Consider the following 23,967-nt stretch of genomic DNA (forward strand, 5'->3'; position numbering starts at 1 on the left):
CTTTCTTTTATTTTTGTTTTATTAAGCATTAGCATCAGCATATTTAGCATATTAAAATTAATACATCGTGCAAAGCTTTCTTTTTGTTCTCATCTGTAAAAAGAAATATTAATTTGCGTCAACTAAAAATGTCAATTCACAAAAATTTGTCATTCCAATTTTTCGAATAGATTTTTCAAATATTTGCAACATGAAAGGTGTTTGTTGACTTTTGGATTAAAACTAAAATGCACAAAGCTAAGACTATAAAGCTAATGAGTAATAATATCCTTCGTTTTAAGCGATGATTCTTTACTTCTCGTCATGCCTTTTTTTTAGTTTTTTTTTTTTTTTTTTCTCTTCAAAACAAGCTGACATAGAGAAAGTAAGTTATTGAACGAACCAGTCAATAGCACAGAGATATATGGTTGAATAAGAGCATTCCGGGTAATACCAAATGTTCTGAATGATGGATAAACGATTAATTTGTCTAGCTAAGGGATAAATTGTTATCTCAAGATAAAACAGTTTATCTGCTATTTTCAAGCAGAGTTAATTATGTGGCATCGGATCCGGAAGCTTAATATACGATTTTGGTGTACTACTTTGTTGTATTTGTTCTAGACGGATTCACTGTAACGTTTCTAACTTCTAAGGGTCTTTATAAATTGGCATTTAAATGTTTTACATTGAATTTTGAAATTATCAATAGCTAAGCAGTATGATTTGTTAACTTTCAGGTTAAAGTAACAATGAATATTTGTTGAACAGATTTAATCAATTATATCATAAATTAAACTGATTTTCACTGAGCCAATGCTAATATGCTAATTTGAATTTCCAGTGAATATTTTACAGGGTACATAATTCAAAATGGGTAGTGCTAGCTACATTTAATAACAATTCCACATCTCATCAAAAATTTGTGGTGGAAAAAACAAGTTCAATTTTTGAACGATTATTTAAATTCTCAAGAAAGTATTGTGAAGTGAAACAATTTGCATGAATAATTGATTGATTTTAATGTAATAGCAATATGAAAGGCTGAAAAAAAAATAACTAAATTTCAATGTTTGCAACATTATATAATTTGCATTAGATTTTAAATGAAATTCTACTCTAAATTAATTAATTAATTTACTGGTGTATCAACAATAACAAACAATATAATAAAACAGACGGTGAAAAGTGGAATATTAATGATTAATGTATTAACGATTGTTAAAATACTTAAGTAATATGCTAACAAATTTTTGCTTTTCTTTTTTTTTTTTTTCTGAAATTAGCATCAATGTCATTGGCGAAAATTAGCTCAGTGTCGTATAAAAAGTATAAGTTTATTCTGGTTGTAACGACCTTTTTTGGTACGGTTTTTTACATGTTGTCACAGATATGAATCCTTAAATGATTACTGTCATCATTAATTATATATGACAGTTAATTGAGAGATATTGTGGGGTTTAAGCACGCAAATTTCATTATTTCTAACTTGTGGAATATGATGACATTAATTAAAATATTGGATTAATTTGAAATTAAATATTAGCAGAATAAAAAAGAAAAAAAACGAAAAATGGTTTAATAAGGAACATATTTGCATTTAGTTCATAAATAATGTTTAAATTAAATTTGAAATCCGAATCAATAAATTTATCTTGACAAAAATTCAAAATGAGAAATGAATTTTTCCTTTCATTAATTAGTCAAAAAAGAAAAGTAGGGAAAAGAGAAAGAGAAAGGAAATAGAGAAGATGAAAATCAATCAGTAAGTATTTACTAAACTTTGGAGAAAGTACTGAATAATTCATAAGCTAAACACATAGCATACTTCATTAACCATCCATTTGTAATTCATATTTGGTTCAAAAAAATACTTTCTTTATCGATAAGTGATCGAATTTGAACTTGCAAAATATAAATCGGAAATTATTAACAAATGTCAACTTTTTGTGCATATTTTTTTAGTTTTAAATATAATATGAAAATTCTCAAAGAATTTTCAAATATCAGTTTTCACAAATGTAAGATTATTCAATTGTATTGAATTAGAACTGAACTAACAATCATCTTCTGAGAGTTATAAATTGATTGACAAGCTTGTTGTCAAGTAACAAAATTAGTTTATCATCTGACATATTATCTGAAAGGAGGAAGACAGAGAAATTTCTTTATCAATAAATAAGTTAATTAATTTGCTTTCTTTGCATTGCATTGTTTTGCATGTTTAAGTTTCCCTAACACTTTGATTTTCGAAGCATATTATTCTATTATAGCTTAACTAAATAGGCTAATTTAACAAAACAAGCATTTAATTTTTCCATCCATTCAATTGCGCCAATTCTTATGCAATGGAAAAAGGAAGAAAGCAATGAAATGAATTGAAAATTTTGTTGACCAAATGGAAATTCATAGCAATCTACATAAGATGAAAAAATGAAATGATCATAAAACAATGAAACTTTTTTTCTTTCACTTATTTTGTCAAAAAGATGAAATGAATGACTAAATGACATTGATCATAATCATCTCATCTCTCATATCATATCGGCAATTATTTATGATCCTTGAATAAATTAGTTGTTAAGCTTCTTGCATTATATCATATTGCTGCTTCATTTGTTGCTGAAAAATATATTACATTTTTCTACCTAATGCATTTCCTCTCTCTCTCTCTCTCTTTCTTTTTTTCTTTCTTCCTTTTTATTCTTGTAAAGTTATATTGAATGAAGTGGATTAATTCCACTTTTTCCCTTTTTCCCTGTTATGTAACTGCACTGGGAAATGAAAATTATGCAGAATTGAAAATTTGGATTAATTTGATTTTTTTCAATTGCTAAATTATCAAACTGAACTTTTAGTATGATTCTGATATTAGTTTGAATATAGTTATCACACATCGAATAAATATATATTTCCAACGATTGATTCATATAATGAACATTCTTACATCATATCACACATATGAATATATTCTTCTAACATAGGATTAAATATAAAGTCAAAATTAATCTATTGATAAGATATGTTGATATAATAAAGCATTACCACATTAATTTTAAAAAATTTAGGAAATTTTGGATAACAAATTTGTTTCTTTAACGAGGTACAGGTTAGAAGAATCTAGAAAGATTACTGATTTAAATTAAGAATAGTTATGTTTGATGATGCTTGCGAGCTCTTAGTACTTTCTAGAGTAATAAACTTAGGAAGAGATTGGGAAGTTTGCGGAATTGCATTTCTCGAGAGTTCCTGTTAAGAGTCTTTCAATTCTTCCATTTTCTTTCGAATAAAAATCTTTTCAGGGAAAAACATTCCATATTTATTAACATTCAAATGGTAAGAAAAATTTTTCATTTAGACCGATGATGACATTTAGGTGATCAATTTTCTTTAATAGGCTTTTTTACTGAGAAATAAAATTTGTCAATAGCGTCACTGATAAAAAAATTATGATTGATATAATTAAAACACAGCAGTAAGAAAATGGATAAATAATGAAATTTCGAAAAATGTGTGTCATGGTAGTTTTAATAATTTGGTACCATAAAGATAGAAAGATTATAAGTAGTAAGTGATGAAATAGCGATAAAAATACAATGATAAATTTAATTATTGGTAGTTTGACATTTGACTTTAATTGACAAAATAGAGTTAGAATAAGAGATGAGTTTGCACAATTCTACCTTTTTTAGTGAAGAGATAGAGGCATCGAAATATCGGTTTTTTTTTTTTTTTTTATAAATCACTTCCCTCACTCCTCTTAATGACATCATTTCTTCAGGTATGAAGTTATGCATAGCATTATAAGTTTAAGTAATACTTCTCAAAAAATATTTTCTTTAAAAAGTATCGACTCATCATGATATTTGAATAAACAAGATTGGAAAAAAAGAAAACAAAATGACTGTACTGGACAACCGAAGTTCTAGTAATTTTCAGAATCAATCTCTAGTTGAAGCAATACAGAAAAGAAAAATGGTAAAATAAATATCAAATATTTGATTTGAAGATTTCAAAGAAAAACTCCGATCCGCCGGGAATTTAAAAAAGCGTAAGCTAGTCATCAGAATAATTAGCCTAAATTCAATTTATATGTGAGTTTCAATCATGAAAAAAGTGATTAAAAATAATCCGATGAAAAGATTACAAAAAAAAAAAAAAAAAAAAAAAAAAACGAAACCTTTCTGACAATGAATGGAAAAAAACAGTCGAAACAATGATAATAACTTACTGCTGATACAATCATTTTATTGAATGTTAACAGTCTAATTTGTAGGATATACTGCCAGGGTAAAAGTGATAAGAATATGAGGAGAAAATATTTGTTTTCTAGACTCTTTGTCATTTTGTTCTGTCCGTAAACTGCAAATTCGATGATGACAACAGAGGACGGACATATACCCTAGTCTAAGGCATAGCTGAAAATGCTCTGGCTTGGCCTCTTATGTTAGATGCTAATAAATGCTCGTCGTATTTCAATTCTGTCACAATAACACCGTCATTGCACTTACAAATTCATCGTGCACATTCGGCGGAGCACAAGGCCTTCTGCTATTCAATAGGCACATTTAGTTTAAACTTCTCGCTAGTTGAACAAATAAAACTAAAGCAAAATTTTTGAAAAGAACACGAAATCTACCGAAGTATTTTTAGACGAAATTACTTTAGTTGAATTTAAACTTTCAAAGGCTAAAAATGAAGGTAAATGTGAACTTTTCATTTCATAACTAAGTTACTGAATGCAATCATGTTAATGTTTGATTTGGTTCGTCGTCAAAACCCATGTGAAAATGAGTTAAAAATTTAGGACAAATGAGAAATATTTTATAGAAGGCAGAAAAGAATGTTACAAATAAGTAGCACTTCATGATTGAAATAATTAAAAAATGGTTAAAAGTATTTGAATTGTAATAGAAAAAAAAATCATACCCCACTAGGCTATCTCTTCCCCTCATCTACTGACTAGGCAATATTCATCCCTCACATTGAAAGACTACTCATTTCTTTTTAAATAGCCCAGCATCTAGTGCTAGGCTGGATGAATTGTGCACAAACATTACATATCCCAGAGAAATTTAATTATCTTAGAAATCTCATATTTAGGCTAGTTTTAGGATTATATATATTATCATTACTCTTTCAGAACATTATTTACGATGGAGACAAATAGTCTGACTTCGTCAAGTATAAAAAATTTTAATGATTTTATGATTTAACCAGTAACATAATTTTATCCATAAATTAGTTCTCCCATAATAATTATAAAGCGCCCTTATGTTATGTTGAAGTATTTTTTTTTCGAACACTTTTTATTAAGTAAATTCGTAACTCAACAAGAACATTTATGAATAAATAAATTTAAATATAGAAAATAATTGAAATGGCTGAATTTGAAAGTGTTCATTATTAGAAGAATGAAATAATAAATTTGAAGATCAACATTAAATATCACTTAAAAAGAAAAGAAAAATTAAGGTAAAAGCTGATTAATTTAGCACACACAGAAATACACACTCGATTAGTCAGTTTTTGATGTAAAAAATACCCTTCCCTGCATATTTATAGGTGACAATAAATGAAGCAAAGGCATTAAAAAGTGAAGTGGTAGTCAATGAAAAGTTGGTGTAATAGTAAATGAGAAGTCGGACTAATAGTCAATGAGAAGTTGAAGTAATAATAGGTGAAAATTAGAGTGACAGTATCAAAAATTCCTTTTATCGGTCTATCAAAATTTAACATTGATGCCTTCATTTCATTACACCATTGAGTTAATTTAAATTAGTGATTCAAAAAAAAAAAAAAAGAAAAAAATGAAAATCGCTAAATTAAGGTTACTGTATTTTTGTAGTAATAAATGTTCAAGATAATCTGGTCTGGAGCGATCATTAACTTGTCACTAGCATAAAATGATCACCAAATTATCACCAGCATAGAATTACAGATAACTTATCACTAGATAATCTATCATCTATTAGATTAATCGATATCTAAAATGGAATTAACGAGATCAATATAATGTACAATAGATTTTTTAATTGTCGAAATTATTGTAAGCATATATAATGATAAAAATCATAAATGCGAAACTATATAAATTTCAAATTATTGAGACAAGAAAGTATACTTATATTTACTAATTACTCGATTTTTTACGGAATCTATTTGTTTTTGAAACTGAAAAAAGGCATAATAAGTAAATAAAGATAAAATTTGTTTTAATTCTTAATAGCATACAAATAGATCTAACAAGCATCACCGATTAATTAATGAAAACTAATTAAATTGTAATCAATTTTCAGTGTGTCAGTGTAGTAATTCTCGATTATTTACGCCATGGGAAAAGTTGTCCTTTGCCTGTTGATGATTATAAGTTAAGTTTATCATTTATGAAGCTCAATTTTACAAACTTCCTGAATTGATTGAAGCAGTTGAGAGTGTCCGATGTTGCATGAAACGTAATTTTATTCCATCAAAATCGTTGGTTTCATTCAGCAATTCGTGAGGCAAACAGTATTCCATGAAAAAGTTTAAAAAATGCTTCGTTAGCAAAAGAAATGACAACAAAATCACTTTTATCTATTCGTAAGTTTTTTTATTAAATTAATTTAATTTTTAAATTTCAGAATCTTATATTTGTCTGACATTTTAATTTAATTTTCAATTGTATATTTCTTGACTTCTAAATTTCAATTCTTACATGTTAGAAAGAAAGTTTAAATGATTTCATTCTATTGAATGTGTAATTTGTCATATGGATTGAATGCTTAATTACCATTGTTATTAATGAACAGAAAAAATTAGTGAGTGATAATTATTTATTACAAATTACTGTTTAATTACTAATTGTCAGTTAATTGATAATTACTGATTAATTAATGTTTATCAGTTACTAACTATACTATATAATTGTGATTATGAATTTGACGAAAGAAATATTACAACGCAATAATATGAAAATTATCTTTTTTTTAATTTTAATGCAGCAATGGCACCACCACTTCCACAAAAATTCGCTGATAATGAAACATTGTTGAAACAATGTGTGAGCAAGCTATCAAAAAAGCATAATAAAGATAAAATTGAAATTGGTCCACCAAATGAATTCAAGTATTTTAAATTTTGATAAGAAGAAAAAATTAAATAAAGAAATAAGAAAAAGCAAATCGCCGAAATTTATACTTTTAATTGAAAATGTGATTATCATTTTTTGAAAGAAATATTAATGTAAGTTTAATTGAAAACATTACACATAGTTAATGTCGTGAAAGGTTTGTCTTCAGATACTCGAATATCTGAATAACAGCAGTAAGATTAATAAACCTTTATTTTTACGAAAACGTATTATTAATAATCTGAACAATAAAAAGAGAATTTATAAAAAAAAAAAACCGAGGAAATTGAGAATGGTTCTGAGGGTAACAGTTGACAATAATGACAATAATGAATGTTTTGTTTATTAGAATTGAATTTATATGAATGAGAATTGGGTGTGTCTGAAATAAAAATTACATGTGTGAAGAATAGGGTAAATGTTCATGCAGAATTGAAAATTTACAATATGAGATTACATGTGTAATAAATCTTACGGAACTAGATTTAAGGAGAGATAATTTATAATACTGTAAGATTGTTTTATACATGCCTGAAGAATCGGAAATGTCTACAAAAATTAAGAATTTACAATGTGAGAATTGAACGTATCTAAGATGAAAATGACACGTGTGAAGAATCTTAAGAAAATAGATTTAAGGAGAGATAAAATTCATGATACCATAGGATTGTTTACAATTCAAAAATGATTAATTAGTTTTATTAGTCTTTAGTTATATTAATCTTATTATTTTGGTTAGAGTTTATGATTCGCGACAGTTAATGCAAAATATATTTAATAATTTTGATGAAATAATATTCTGAGGTATTTTAAATTAAATCTTTTAAATATTACTTACTGTTTTTGACAATTTTGATAAGATTTAAAGATGGCTGAGCAGGCTAATATCCTAGTATTTGCAAGTTATAAAATAATTTAGCAATATTCAATTTTGAATTGTTAGATTATAGCTTAGTGTGCATATATATATATTGCTAAAATAATTTCAAAGAAAAGTTTAAAAGTCCCATAAATTTTACAAAATACATATTAAAAAAATAATAAACGAAATTCATTGTTTTACAGAACATTCAATGTTGCATAATTATTGTTTCTGCGTTGTAATAATTTGAAAAATGAATAATGAAATGAATTATTGAAAATTATTTTAAATCTGAAGGCATATCGTACATATTGAACAAACGGACGATGGTCAGAAAATTGTCATTGATCATAGTAGCAATGATCAAAAGACGATAAAAACTATTTGTGATGAAATTTCAGCATTACGGGTATTTGAATTTTGAATTTAAAAAAAATTTAAATTCAAGCTAATATCTAATAGTATATTAAGTTTCATTTTGATGGACGTATCAAAGTTTTGTGCAAGTATTTAAGCAAATCACACTGGTTGTTATGTAAATACGATTTAGAGTGAATATTAAATCCAAGTATATAAACACTAGATTTTGAATTCGAAATTTAATTGCATTACAATCTTATAATAATTAAGCAAATAATTGAATTGTTAATAATCAACGAATTCTATCAATGGAATAAATTGCACAAAGTTTTTTTATAATTTCAATCTAACATTGATTCAAATTCTTCAATTTTAATATTTTACTATCAAACTTTCACATTCCTTTCAGTAACGTTTTGTGCTAAATACAAGTAACTTTTGCTATTTTGATACTGTTTTATCATATCACTATAATATCAAATCTGCTTACATATCGGTTAATTAACTATCATCTATCATTTCAGATAGTTTACAGTTTGATAGATGCAGACGAAAATGCAAATTATAGTGAATCGGTTGAAATCTTTTTTACTGAATCAACCATTCGAGCATATCACAGTGATATGCCCTTATCATCTCAGATGTTATCAACCAGTCTGCGAATCGGTTTCTATAATAACTGTTATTATGAAACAGCACGAAGTGATAAGACGAAAAGGTTTCGCATCAAAGGAATTAAAATTAGTCTAATTGCCACTGATATACAATCAGTAATTAATTAGTATAAATGTTGAACTTTGTATTGTGACGTAAATTTGACGTTTTTGTTATTGAATTGCTAAAACAACAAGCTATTGCTCTGTTAATTTGCTAATACAAACAGATTCTGATATCAATTTACACATTAATTTAGTAGTTTTAAATTTTATTTTCTTTATATTAGTCATTTTCTTCGTTTCGATCATTCCTTTAATTTAATCACTTAATTTTTTTTGTTATTGAATTGCTAAAACAACAAGCTACTGCTCTGTTAATTTTGATTACTTAAATGAATTCCTTAGAAAATGGAAATTGAAGAAGTATCATTTATGCAAACTTTGATAAATATTATTCTTAATGTATTTACTGTTAATACATTATATATCAATATAACAATTTCTTATTTACATTTTTAGCAATAAAAACACGATATGCTGTTAGCCGGAAACGGTTTGAACAAATTTCTCATGCGGTTAAGCCGATTAAATATTGCGTGTAAAACAACAGAGCAAATTGAGAAAAAAGTTTTATCGCGAAATTTTCTCGAAAGTAATGTTTTAAAATTGACAATGTATTGGCCAAAAATGAATAAAATATTGAATGCTAAAATATGCTAAGATATCTAAAAAGTATACAGAAAAGAAAAAAATAAAATATAAATTAAATGATAACGTTTAGGAAATTTTAATACGATACATTTGAATTGCCCGAACAAAAATTTTTTTGCACAAATATTCAAAAAAAATATCTAAAATTCTTTTCAGTTTTTTTAAAAATAAAAAAAAAAAAATAGCATTTTGAAAAAAATTAGCACGAAAAACCGATTTAAATTGATTTCGAAAAAAGTAGAATATATTAGCAAAGTTTATCAATTATTTTTTTCAAATTTTTGAAGACGGTAAAAATTTTTCCAAATTTTTTTTTTTAAATTTTTGAAAACGGCAAAAATTTTTTGATTTTGGGCAAAAAAATGTAAAAGTAAAGGGAATCCAAGTTTACATTTTTTTTTGTTTCACAAAAATATTCAAAAAAAAATCTGAAAATATTTTTAGTTTTTAAAAATAAGAAATTAGCACGAAAAAGTTGAAAATATTAGCAAAGTTTATTGATTAATTTCTGAGATATCTCAATTTCTTCAAATTTTTGAAAACGGTAAAAATTTTTTTTCATGAAAATTTAAAGAGAAGAATGTTTGCTATTGCATTAATATTATTTTGATCTCGAAAAAACCGTCGCATATTGGTAACGGTGACAAGTAGTTGTGATATGCGAACAAGAAGATTTGGCCAGTAACGCAGATCGATTGAATCGTCGTCGTTCATTTCACTAATGCTTTGCAAACATTTCCATGTGTATTTTGTCAATTTTTTCCTCCTAAAATTACTTATTTTAATTATTTATAATTTAAAATTGAAAATTTAGTTCGTCAAATCTCAAATGTTCTAACAAATTTTTCACTGTATTCTTTTATAAAAGTATCAAAAAAGAAAAACTAAAAGAAAAGTATTGCTTCCACTAATTAGTAAGAGAGAAGAAGAAATGAATTTATATTCATAATTTAATTACAATTCGTATCATTTTACTCCAACACACAAAGATTGATTAAAAACAAAATTTTAATAATTTATAACAATTGAAGTGTTAATTTTATTTGCTGATAGTTTTAACATGATAATGATAGTGATGGGATGATAACAGTGACTATGATTGTTATCATGATAAAAAAGTAGTTAAATTAACTTACGCATTCTTTTACATTTTTCGGATTTTAAATAAGCAAGCTGACAATAAGGCTAATGGTCGATTATCCAATTGCATGCAATGAAAACTTGCAGCCAAATTTATTAAATTTTCAAAAAATTTCGTCGTATAATCCAATTCGGAATAATCGCCTTTAGCTGCTATATAAGTTGTATTGTTGGCTAACATTAGGCAATGTTCTGTAGGAATGAATTCATAGATAATATGCAAAACTTTTACTACCAGCCAACTTTTTTCAATTATTTCCTCTTGTGCCGAATGATTCAACTAAAAATGCAAATCTATAAGCAATCATTGCTAATTAGCAGATTGATTCTTGAATTAATCAATTTACTGCTTAATACTAAATTTAGAGGAAAAAGAAAGAGTTAAGATTTTTTATATATTAAAATAAGTTAATAATTCAATTAACAAACACTATCGTAGATTTCGATTGTCTCAACAAATTGTCGTATTTGTTGAGTAACTAATTCGGTCAATTCTAACAATCGTTCCGATCCTACGTCCGATTTGAATTCATGCTAAAAAAAAATATCAGTCAAATTGTAAAAAATCTGATGCATCATATCGGACTTTCTTTCTAAATCGAAAGAGTTACAATAATTGTTAAATTTTAGATAAGATGATAAGAAAAGATGATAAACTGGAAATTTTGATAACAAGTAACATTAGTAATTACTTGCTTTATTAAAAAAATAATTGATTCTAATGACAAGTATACACTGTTATATTATGCTAATTGAAGCAATTAAAATAGTAATTAAATGATATAAAGATTAAATCAAAAAGAAATACAACCATTTTTCCAGTATTTCAAAACCAATAAAATTAGTAAATCGTATAAATTCGTTAAAAAAGCGAACAAATGTATTTCACTATTAATTATATATAAAGGTTAACATAAAACTGCCACGTAAGAAATATCTAATTCTGATATTTTAGATATGTTATAAAATTTAAAAGAAATTAAATTTTTAAAACTTCACTACAAATAAATTTTTCTTTTTATTTTTAATTAAAAATATTTTAATTCAACTTCAAGGACTAACTCTTTCAATATTCATTGAAGGATCAAATTTTAAAGCAACAACCATTTGAAATTACTAAGATAAAATTGAACTTTAACCTTTACCTCATATGAGCTATCTAGAATTTTGTAGTGATTTGCAGTCACTTGATTAATTCGTGTTTGAAACTCGTCCTGTTTATCAGCTAATGAATTAGTTTCTAACACTGCTCCTAGTTGTTCTATTTTCCGTCGTTCACGGTTATCACTTATCATTTTCTGTTTCATTTAATACTACTGAAAAAAAAAAAAGAGTTCTGTTCGTCGAAAATTTCAATAATTTGACATACTAAATAATAAGAATGAAAAATTCTTTCAATTATAAAATACCTAAAAGATTCAAGTAAATAATATATCGAAATATTTTTAGATTTTGAAATCTAAAATCAGTCAAAAGAAATATTGTGAAAGCGATAAAATTAGTTTTAAAATGAATGATGCAAAAAATAGCAATGATATCATTTCAGCATAATTTAAACGAATTTAATTTAGTTTATTTAATTTAAAATCAATTCAATGCAATTCAAAAGTTTGAAAAAAAGTTTTCATTTTTTTAAATTTCACTTAATTCAATCAATACGGACAAGATTTCATCATTCCATTGTCCATGCATTTTTGAAATCGACAAAATTGATAAATATTTCTTGAAGACTTGCTGATTTCACATTGTTCAATGCCATTACATTTGTATACAATATTTTGCTGCAAAAATGTGACATTATTACGTCTTATTACGCTTAAATACACGTAAATTAGTTGATGCGTCAAAATTTCACTCTTAAAAATTATCTGAAATTTAGAAAAAAATTTGTAACACAAATGTAAAAGTAACAGGTTAGTATTTATTCTTGAATTTTTTTTTTTTTATTATTTTTGACTTTCTTTTTAATTTCGTTTTCTTCTATATTTTTAAATGAGAGATAATTTAATAATTTATTTGATGAGACGTAAAATATTTCACTATCAGTTATTCAGGATTATTGCACTAGAAATATTGCAATAACTAAGGAAAAACTTGGAGATAATGCTAAACTTTTGATGAAATAATCATAAAATAATCATTAATTAATTAATGATACTAAAAAATTATAATTGTGCAACAAATTATTTACCGAACAATATATTCAAAATGAAATATGTTCAACTATTTATCATTTATTTTCTCAAATTATTTGTTCAGTGCTGCATAATTGATATAATTTTTGAACAATTCAGTACCTATACATTTAGAAAAATTCTTGCAAAAAACATTTTATTACTTACCTGAAGAGTTCGTCGGAAGAAACCTTTGCAACCTTCGCATGTTATCGTCCTTAAATAGGATTAATTCAGTTTTGTTTTTATTAGTATTTTTTAGCTTATTAAAATTTCTAAAATTTTCTTATTTTTTTCGTGCTATTTTTAAAATTAAAATAGCATGCAAAAACTTTTGAATAATTTTATAATTTATTTATCTAAATGATTAATCAGTGATAAAAATGATACCTGTAGTGCAAACCGATAGCATCATCATCACACACGACATAAGGTTGACCTGGTTTCATATAACGTGGCAGATATGGTATCACTAATATTAATATCACATTTTATTTATCATTTACTGCTTTCAACTTTGTATTAAAGTATTTTAATACACTTCAATTTAAAGTTGCTACTTTGATTACTTTTGATAGCATAAATAGTATTTGAAGTTATTTTCTCAGAAGCATATAGTGCTATAAAATTTAGTGAATCAACAAATTATTTAATTTTAAATTTTTGAATTTTTATACCTTTCACTACTTCCTTCTGATTTTGTTATCGAATAGTTTTTCTATCAAATCAAATAAAAGCAAAAATTTTGTTGGTCCATCTTTCAATTCTCAATTAATTAAATGAAAATCAATTGATTTTCAGAATTTTTTTTAAATATTATAAATTTAGATAAAACAATAAACTAAGGAAAAAAAATATTTAAAAAACAAAATGAAATGATAAACAAATTTACCACACATTTTTGCTTTATTAACTTTCAAAAAGCGATAGTATACGGTATCACTTTTTGGAATATAAATGCTGAAAAGATTTATAGAAAGCTTAGCGCAACCAATGATTTTCCCTTTCTAATGACCTGAACCCATGTGCAAATGACGCAATCCTTTGACCTTAACCTTTATCCAACTACTAATTCATCTTCTTAGTACGTTTGATTTTATATGTAAGAAGAAATATGCTAAAAGGAAATAATTTTTTAAAAAATGATAAAATTATTAGCTATCATTAAAATTATTTTACCAATGGAATAATCATTTTTGATTACTCATAAAAAAGACACACACACAAAGAAAAAAAAAAAAAAAGAAAAAACAAATGTAAATAATTCACTTATTCCTTTCTTTTTCATTTCTAAATGAAAATGCAACTATGATAACAATATGCAATTAATAAAATTTTGCAACAATTAAACATTATAAAATATTTCTTATTGGAAAACAGCAAATGTGCAATTTTAACCTCAAAATTTAGCAATATCAAATTTCTTAAACCATTCCTTAAATTTAAATCAAAGCTTATTTACTCTATTTTAAATAGAAAGACGCATGCGAATTTCATATATATCTGTGAGATGAAGCATTCAGGTAATGGAACTAAAATATTTGAATAAATTAACTCAAAGTTAAATAAACCAAGGTCGAATATTTGATTGCTACTGTTATGAAATTTTGAATCTGATAAGACAATGAAAACAAGCATTGTTTATTATTGTAAAGCAATGAAAATGAATGAGCACTACAAGCAAGCATTTCTCATTTTTATAAAACATTGAGTTATTGCAGAACGTCAAAACCTAACATTCATAGTAGTTTTAATTTTAAATTATTGTAAAATAATAAAAAACAAAACAAATCTGTGAAATTATTCCTTAACGATATCGCTTGGAAAATAAAACTCAAAATAGGACAGTTCGTAAATTTAGCATTTTCGTTTCCCAATTAAATCGCTTATCATTACTGAATACGCAAATTAAGAAAAAGTCAACTATGCAATTCGAAAAGAAAGTCAAATTGTCAGAAAACGTGAAATTATTTCGGGTATTTCAAAATAGAAGTCCAAATTTCTAATTTAAATTTGTTATTATTAATGTAACAACTGATTCAACAATGTAACTTATTGCAAATTTTTAAAGCTTTCAACTATTTTCACTCCTGACATACAAAAATTGAAATTGGCGATAAAAAAGATAAGTGAAATAAGTATAAATAAAATATTTACCTGAAATGTGCTGAGAGTAAAATACAATCTATAAGTTTTGCAAATGTTTAAAAATGTCCAATGATTCCGGAATTAGATTTTACCGTATATTAAGTTTATTTGATTATGGTTGATTAAAACTAAAGGCAAAAAATGGCAAATAAAAAACTGATGTTATCACTGCCGTTATTAATGTTTTAAAGTAATTAATAACAAATTGAGAAAAAAAAAATCGAAAATTATTTACAATAAATGATGAAAATAACATATACCAACAACTTTGCCATATCAAATCAGTTTTATTATAATTATATTTCCTAAAGTTTTACTCCTAAGTACTACATTATTTGGAAGTTGGTCGAGAAAGGTCAGCGCATAATTCTTTCACTGATAAGTGTAGTATTTGAAAGCTTTTTCTTAAAAATTAAAAAAATAATGACCGAACTTATTATAATAGTTGGAGATGAAAAAAATGGCGCCTTTTATACTTTGACAATGGAATCTTTTTGCTCTGTTCTTTAAATTTCTCGAATTAAATGGAAAAAGGAAGAGCAAAGTGAACACAACGAAAAAAAAAAAGCAAGCGCCTTTTGACCAGCGATAACAATTCATTATTGTTTGTGTTTTGACAGGAATATGGTTTAACTATTCGATAGTGTTTTCTTATCTTTGAAATCTTGCGATCTCAATTATGGAAGTAAACCTATCGCTTTTTTTCTGAATTGAACTACTAAATTTTAGTATTAGGGAAATTTCTGTTACATCTTGATCGTTAATAACGTTGACTTTCTAGGAATCGCAAATGAGAATAATAACTTAACAATGAGCAATTGCACATTTATTAACTTCTGAAGTAAATAAATGTATGTTTGTAGTGATATTTTAGTTTACAAAGAATATCGGTATGTCAAGTTTTTCCAATTTCAAATGAAAATTTTTAGATATTCTATTGGCATTAAGTTATTTCTTTTTAATTAATTAAGTATTGTTTTTATATCATTAATTATTGTGGTTCATTTGATTTATGAATTGGCATTAAAATCAACTGGACTTTCTCGACATTGTGATCAATGTCACTTTAATTACTTAAAAAGATTGTGTTCATATTTGGATCATTACTTATCACCACTAAGTTGCATATCATTCACGGCGTTAATGTTCAGCTAACGTTTACCTTAGGGAAGACTTAATATAACTAAAATAATAGGAATTGTAGAATAATAGGAAATGTAAAGTTGGAAAATAATAGGAAATGTAAAGTTGGAATTCCCTTTACTTTTACATTTTTTTTTGCCCAAAATCAAAAAAATTTTTGCCGTTTTTCAAAAAAATTTTAAAAAAAAAAAAAAAATTTGGAAAAATTTTTACCGTCTTCAAAAATTTGAAAAAAAATAATTGATAAACTTTGCTAATATATTCTACTTTTTTTGAAATCAATTTAAATCGGTTTTTCGTGCTAATTTTTTTCAAAATGCTATTTTTTTTTTTTTTATTTTTAAAAAAACTGAAAAGAATTTTAGATATTTTTTTTGAATATTTGTGCAAAAAAATTTTTGTTCGGGCAATTCAAATGTATCGTATTAAAATTTCCTAAACGTTATCATTTAATTTATATTTTATTTTTTTCTTTTCTGTATACTTTTTAGATATCTTAGCATATTTTAGCATTCAATATTTTATTCATTTTTGGCCAATACATTGTCAATTTTAAAACATTACTTTCGAGAAAATTTCGCGATAAAACTTTTTTCTCAATTTGCTCTGTTGTTTTACACGCAATATTTAATCGGCTTAACCGCATGAGAAATTTGTTCAAACCGTTTCCGGCTAACAGCATATCGTGTTTTTATTGCTAAAAATGTAAATAAGAAATTGTTATATTGATATATAATGTATTAACAGTAAATACATTAAGAATAATATTTATCAAAGTTTGCATAAATGATACTTCTTCAATTTCCATTTTCTAAGGAATTCATTTAAGTAATCAAAATTAACAGAGCAGTAGCTTGTTGTTTTAGCAATTCAATAACAAAAAAAATTAAGTGATTAAATTAAAGGAATGATCGAAACGAAGAAAATGACTAATATAAAGAAAATAAAATTTAAAACTACTAAATTAATGTGTAAATTGATATCAGAATCTGTTTGTATTAGCAAATTAACAGAGCAATAGCTTGTTGTCTTAGCAATTCAATAACAAAAACGTCAAATTTACGTCACAATACAAAGTTCAACATTTATACTAATTAATTACTGATTGTATATCAGTGGCAATTAGACTAATTTTAATTCCTTTGATGCGAAACCTTTTCGTCTTATCACTTCGTGCTGTTTCATAATAACAGTTATTATAGAAACCGATTCGCAGACTGGTTGATAACATCTGAGATGATAAGGGCATATCACTGTGATATGCTCGAATGGTTGATTCAGTAAAAAAGATTTCAACCGATTCACTATAATTTGCATTTTCGTCTGCATCTATCAAACTGTAAACTATCTGAAATGATAGATGATAGTTAATTAACCGATATGTAAGCAGATTTGATATTATAGTGATATGATAAAACAGTATCAAAATAGCAAAAGTTACTTGTATTTAGCACAAAACGTTACTGAAAGGAATGTGAAAGTTTGATAGTAAAATATTAAAATTGAAGAATTTGAATCAATGTTAGATTGAAATTATAAAAAAACTTTGTGCAATTTATTCCATTGATAGAATTCGTTGATTATTAACAATTCAATTATTTGCTTAATTATTATAAGATTGTAATGCAATTAAATTTCGAATTCAAAATCTAGTGTTTATATACTTGGATTTAATATTCATTCACTCTAACTCCTATTTTAATACTGAATGCAATCATGTTAATGTTTGATTTGGTTCGTCGTCAAAACCCATGTGAAAATGAGTTAAAAATTTAGGACAAATGAGAAATATTTTATAGAAGGCAGAAAAGAATGTTACAAATAAGTAGCACTTCATGATTGAAATAATTAAAAAATGGTTAAAAGTATTTGAATTGTAATAGAAAAAAAAATCATACCCCACTAGGCTATCTCTTCCCCTCATCTACTGACTAGGCAATATTCATCCCTCACATTGAAAGACTACTCATTTCTTTTTAAATAGCCCAGCATCTAGTGCTAGGCTGGATGAATTGTGCACAAACATTACATATCCCAGAGAAATTTAATTATCTTAGAAATCTCATATTTAGGCTAGTTTTAGGATTATATATATTATCATTACTCTTTCAGAACATTATTTACGATGGAGACAAATAGTCTGACTTCGTCAAGTATAAAAAATTTTAATGATTTTATGATTTAACCAGTAACATAATTTTATCCATAAATTAGTTCTCCCATAATAATTATAAAGCGCCCTTATGTTATGTTGAAGTATTTTTTTTTCGAACACTTTTTATTAAGTAAATTCGTAACTCAACAAGAACATTTATGAATAAATAAATTTAAATATAGAAAATAATTGAAATGGCTGAATTTGAAAGTGTTCATTATTAGAAGAATGAAATAATAAATTTGAAGATCAACATTAAATATCACTTAAAAAGAAAAGAAAAATTAAGGTAAAAGCTGATTAATTTAGCACACACAGAAATACACACTCGATTAGTCAGTTTTTGATGTAAAAAATACCCTTCCCTGCATATTTATAGGTGACAATAAATGAAGCAAAGGCATTAAAAAGTGAAGTGGTAGTCAATGAAAAGTTGGTGTAATAGTAAATGAGAAGTCAGACTAATAGTCAATGAGAAGTTGAAGTAATAATAGGTGAAAATTAGAGTGACAGTATCAAAAATTCCTTTTATCGGTCTATCAAAATTTAACATTGATGCCTTCATTTCATTACACCATTAAGTTAATTTAAATTAGTGATTCAAAAAAAAAAAAAGAAAAAAATGAAAATCGCTAAATTAAGGTTACTGTATTTTTGTAGTAATAAATGTTCAAGATAATCTAGTCTGGAGCGATCATTAACTTGTCACTAGCATAAAATGATCACCAAATTATCACCAGCATAGAATTACAGATAACTTATCACTAGATAATCTATCATCTATTAGATTAATCGATATCTAAAATGGAATTAACGAGATCAATATAATGTACAATAGATTTTTTAATTGTCGAAATTATTGTAAGCATATATAATGATAAAAATCATAAATGCGAAACTATATAAATTTCAAATTATTGAGACAAGAAAGTATACTTATATTTACTAATTACTCGATTTTTTACGGATTCCGCATGATTTTCTCTCCAACTAGCAAAGGAATCTCAACATATAATAATAATACACAAAATATATACTGAGAGAAATAATAAAATATTTATCACGCTTTATAACAAAAAACAGTTGGCAAAAGATTAATGAATTTGAAAAAATAAAACAAAAATATGGAGAAAGTGTGAAAAAGATTGGAAATGCTGAATATGGATTTAAAATTTTTCATAGACATTGTTCGATTTATCATTTAATCAATCCTGAAGCGTATCTAAATTCGTAATATATTGCTGGTAATGAGAAATATTTTGATTCGGGTTAGTGACTGGCTATTCTTCATTTTGAATTGTGATCTAAACAACCTAAAATAAATAAAGCGATTACCTCTCGATAAAAAAAAATAAAGATAAGATGGTTCAGATTTTAATGTCATCTTTTGCACCATTTGTCGGTAGAGGATAAATGAATGGATGATAGTAAAGATATCATAACATAATGAATTCTATCTCAAAATATCGCTAAGCTTCTGCTCTGCTACTAATTTGCATTATTGAAAAATAGCTGCGAATAACGAATGGCTTTATAGGTAATTAATTTTAATTGCATGTATATCATATAGCATTTCTTACACATTTTTTATATTGTTGGAACTTTATACCGAACATTCTTTTTACTATATCATTCAGTATTTGAAACAAATCAGGTTTCAAAAAAAAAAAAAAAAAAAGGAAATTAAGAAAAAAAAAACAATATGGAATTGGCCGATCTTTTTTGGATTGCTATTCTGTTCCTATGATTTTTGAGCAAGCTATTAAGGAGGCCATCATATTTCCCTTTCATACGTTCAGCGAATTAAGGATTTGTAAATGAAAAGAGAAGTGCTCTCATTTTTCGAAGCTGATTCTTATCTGAAATGACCTTTCGAGCGATGGTCTAATATTTGGCTATTTTTATGAGAATTATCGCAATAACTTTTTTAAAGTTTTCCATTGGTTTAGAAAACTAATCGCTGTCGTCTGATTCAGCCATGTCTATTATAGGAAAATAACCGAAGTTGTTTAAAGCACTTCGACTTTTTACTTTTGGGAAGCACTTCTTCATTAAACTTCGTACTTTTAAAGCATGCAAATGTGCATAATCGATTGGCTGAGGCTGAAAAACAAAATGATTATCGTTCAATCTTTTTTGTAACATTAGTCTTTGTTATTTGTAGATTAAAATGACAAGAAAGAATCTTCAATCTTCCAAAATGATATACGTAAAAGGGAATGAAAATTTGAACATTTTATGAGTAAATTAGTACTGATATTAATGAAAATATTTAAAAACTATAAAATAAATTAAAAACGAACATCTACTATTTTATGTATTCTTGTCATATGAGTTTTGATATTATTCTTTGAATAATTTGAGCTTTTATTGCATTTTGTACAGAAATATATTGGTATCTTCAGATGGGCCATTCGTACATGACAAGGTAACTTCGAACTATGCACTTCTTTTTTGCATAAGTCACAAATCTGAAATAAAAATGAATTTTCAAATAAATTTGACTAAGAAAGAATTTTCTTTTTTGTTACTAAAACAATTTAGTACAATTAAGAATCAGTTTTTGATTAATGAAACAAAAGTTTATTTAAGTAGTAGGAATAGAAAATATTAAGTTAATTGTAACAAAAACTTATTCGTCAATTTTAATTTTCTTTGTCTTTTCCGTTATAAGCTTTGTAAGCAAACCAAATTCATAAATAATATGCCGACGTCATTCTACTTTCTTAACCTTTCTTGAATATTTTCCTCAAATTTAGCTAAAATATGAAATGAATTCGACGATTCATTTGTCCAAGCTTATAATTATAATCGATTCTATTGAATAAATTTCGAAAATTTAAGGAACTTCACTTACGTGGATGCTTCTAGGCCTTTTTTGTTGTTGCTCATTAAATTGTTGGGATAATGCCCTTATTTCTTGTGCGATAACTTGCTGCAATATTTGCTGACGTAGTTTTCTTTGTTCGTTTATTAATTTCTGAACCAACGCAAAGAATTGCAAAAAAAAAGTAATAATTTGATTAGAAGAGGTGCACAAGTTGACTGTCTGCGTAGTATTTGACAGTAAATCAGCGTTGTTTCCTGTTGAAGCATTAGAACCGGATCCGCATGGATCAATGTTGTCATTGGTTGTAGTTCTTGAAACAATGTATTCCTTTTGGAAGTTTTTGGAATTGTCAGTGATTGTAGTTTTTTTAGACGAGAATATATCATTTCCTGTTGAAACATTAGAACCGGATCCGCATGGATCAGTGTTGCTATTGGTTCCTGTTTGAAACGACAATGCATTGTTTCTTGTTGAAGCATTAGAATTGAATCCATAAAAGTAAATGCCACTATTAGTTGCAGTTCCAAATGAGACGACGATATTATTAGTTGTTGCTTGAGACGAGTTATTCTGAAAGTTCTCTGGTGGTATCTTCACTCGCTTCTTACTCATCACAGCGATTATTCAAATTATCACTTTGCAAATAGAGCTGATTTTGACGTATCAGTTGTTATAGGAAATAATAGAGAAGCCTAAAAGCTTGAAACGATTAATTTTAACTATTTCAAATTCATTTTCAATTATATCACATATCAATCACATAACGATATCATCACATAATTATCTCCTACATTCTAATGAGCAATAAACGATACGTTGTTATCACATCAATAGTGTTGAATACAACATTTATCATTTACTATCGACTTGTATAACAGTAACATATTATGGATATTAAAAATGGGGCTGTATATGCAATATTATCGATTTCAAATAATAATGGTTGTTCCCGTTAATTCATTATTAATAATTTTAGATAATTTTACCTGTCTACAAAAAACTGTTGTCAATCAAACTTTTATCAGGTTTTTGAATGTCGTATATTCGTATGTCTGAACTACGATGATTTTCATGTTAAGTTTAATCATAAAATAAATAAGATTGATTTAATGCTACTTAGAAATTGGCTATTTAATTCGAGTATAGTTTAAAAATAGTTAATATTAATGAACAAAATATATGGCAAAAAGTTAAAATGCAAAATACTTGAACATTTTCAAATTGATCATTAGAATACGAGTTCTTGTCTTATGTTAGCTATAAAAGTCCTGCATAAATCCATTTAGTTGAATAGAAAAATAACATATATCACTAATAAAATATTGAACAAATCATTTCTCTCTATTTTTACCCAAATGATAATTAATGATTCAATCTGCTTTTTAACTTTTGTCATCTTTTCATCACACAATTTAATGATGAAGCTTGCTGATCTTCTGATCATTCTTTGATTAGAAAGCTTTGAAAGAGTATCGATCGAGCTGACAAAATCGATTGAATCAGTCGAAATCATCATCCCTCGATCCATTTCTGAGTTCAGAGCTTCCCAACTCTATTCTCTGAATGCAAGATGAATGATTTCAGTCATTGGAATTTTGCTTCCGTTTGTGATCCAATGATCCATTTTAAACACTCATATAACTTTACTAATTAAACGAAACTTTTATTGTCACATAATAATACATGTGACACGTAAGGCCTAGATGACACTCTGAGACATTTTAAAAAGTCATTAAATAGGTTAAGCCTTTTACGATACAATGGGAACATTAATGCATCATTTTTAACTAATTCATATTTTAGTTTGCTTTAAACATTTCCAAAATCTTTTAGCTCTGTATACTTTTGTCGTACTTGTACTAATCATTTAATGAACGAGTAGTATTACATCATTGCAAAACACCGAGTTACTCCAAATAAAGGGTATGAAATTGAATTAATAAATGTGAAGCAAATATCAGACTCATATATTAAGTCAGTAATAGTTAACGTAAAGATTTAATCTAATATACTAACTTAACAATTAACGAGAAGTGATGTCTAATGCATCAAATATACTAAGCTAATAATAGCTAACGTGAAACGATATTCAACTCAATATACTAAGTCAATAATACGAAGCGATCTTAGCATCTGAGATTCAACCTATACTAATCAATGACAGTATATATCAGATTAGTCTACGGGAAATGACAATCAAAATATTATATTTAACCTGAATTTGGTCCATACTCTTACCACTGCTTATTCCAGTCTCAGTTGTTGTTTTGATAGTGTTATCTTAACCACAAAGAAAGAAAAAAATTAGTGGAAAGTTCCTTCAATTTGCTACCATGCCTGCATTGTTTCTTCGAATTCCGACCCATTCAATCTCAATTCTGATACCATACATTTTAAACTTAACCTTACTACTAGCACTAACCGTACCAAACAACTTTTGATAAGCAGTTCGTGCTAATGCCCTGTAACATAAGCACTTCATTAATGGCAGTCTTTTAATCCACTGATTGTTTCATAGATCTACTGTAGTGGATTAAATGAACTATAATAGTAATTGATTGATTATAAAATCAATATTAACGAAATAAATGTAACTAATTTTCAAATATGATCGGTTTAATAAACTAAAAAAAAAAAATCAATCGTTGAAATGTCAATCAAAACGTGTAGGTGTATGTGTACGTGTGTACGTGCGTGT

At 26.2% G+C, this 23,967-nt stretch overlaps 3 protein-coding genes across 3 annotated transcripts; all 3 read right to left on the reverse strand.

Annotated features, from left to right (window-relative positions):
• Positions 1 to 10,237: 10,237 nt before the first annotated feature.
• On the reverse strand, positions 10,238 to 10,393 carry Bm14107 (Uncharacterized protein; the record flags this gene model as incomplete). The annotated part of the gene is made up of 1 exon (XM_043076659.1): positions 10,238 to 10,393. One exon carries the CDS (start codon positions 10,391 to 10,393, stop codon positions 10,238 to 10,240), a length of 156 nt encoding a protein of 51 aa, XP_042932593.1.
• A 430-nt stretch (positions 10,394 to 10,823) lies between these two features.
• On the reverse strand, positions 10,824 to 12,114 carry Bm8291 (Nuclear hormone receptor-like 1, putative; the record flags this gene model as incomplete). The annotated part of the gene is made up of 3 exons (XM_043076660.1): positions 10,824 to 11,099; positions 11,249 to 11,353; positions 11,965 to 12,114. 3 exons carry the CDS (start codon positions 12,112 to 12,114, stop codon positions 10,824 to 10,826), a joined length of 531 nt encoding a protein of 176 aa, XP_042932594.1.
• An 8,278-nt stretch (positions 12,115 to 20,392) lies between these two features.
• Positions 20,393 to 21,881, reverse strand: Bma-fozi-1.2 (uncharacterized protein; the record flags this gene model as incomplete). The annotated part of the gene is made up of 3 exons (XM_001899615.1): positions 20,393 to 20,542; positions 20,743 to 20,910; positions 21,297 to 21,881. The coding sequence occupies 3 exons, from the start codon at positions 21,879 to 21,881 to the stop codon at positions 20,393 to 20,395; spliced, it is 903 nt and encodes a 300-aa protein (XP_001899650.1).
• Between the last annotated feature and the right edge of the window lie 2,086 nt (positions 21,882 to 23,967).

The sequence above is a fragment of the Brugia malayi genome, assembly GCF_000002995.4.
Source record: "Brugia malayi strain FR3 genome assembly, contig: Bm_v4_Chr1_scaffold_001, whole genome shotgun sequence".
Taxonomy (NCBI): Eukaryota; Metazoa; Nematoda; class Chromadorea; order Rhabditida; family Onchocercidae; genus Brugia; species Brugia malayi.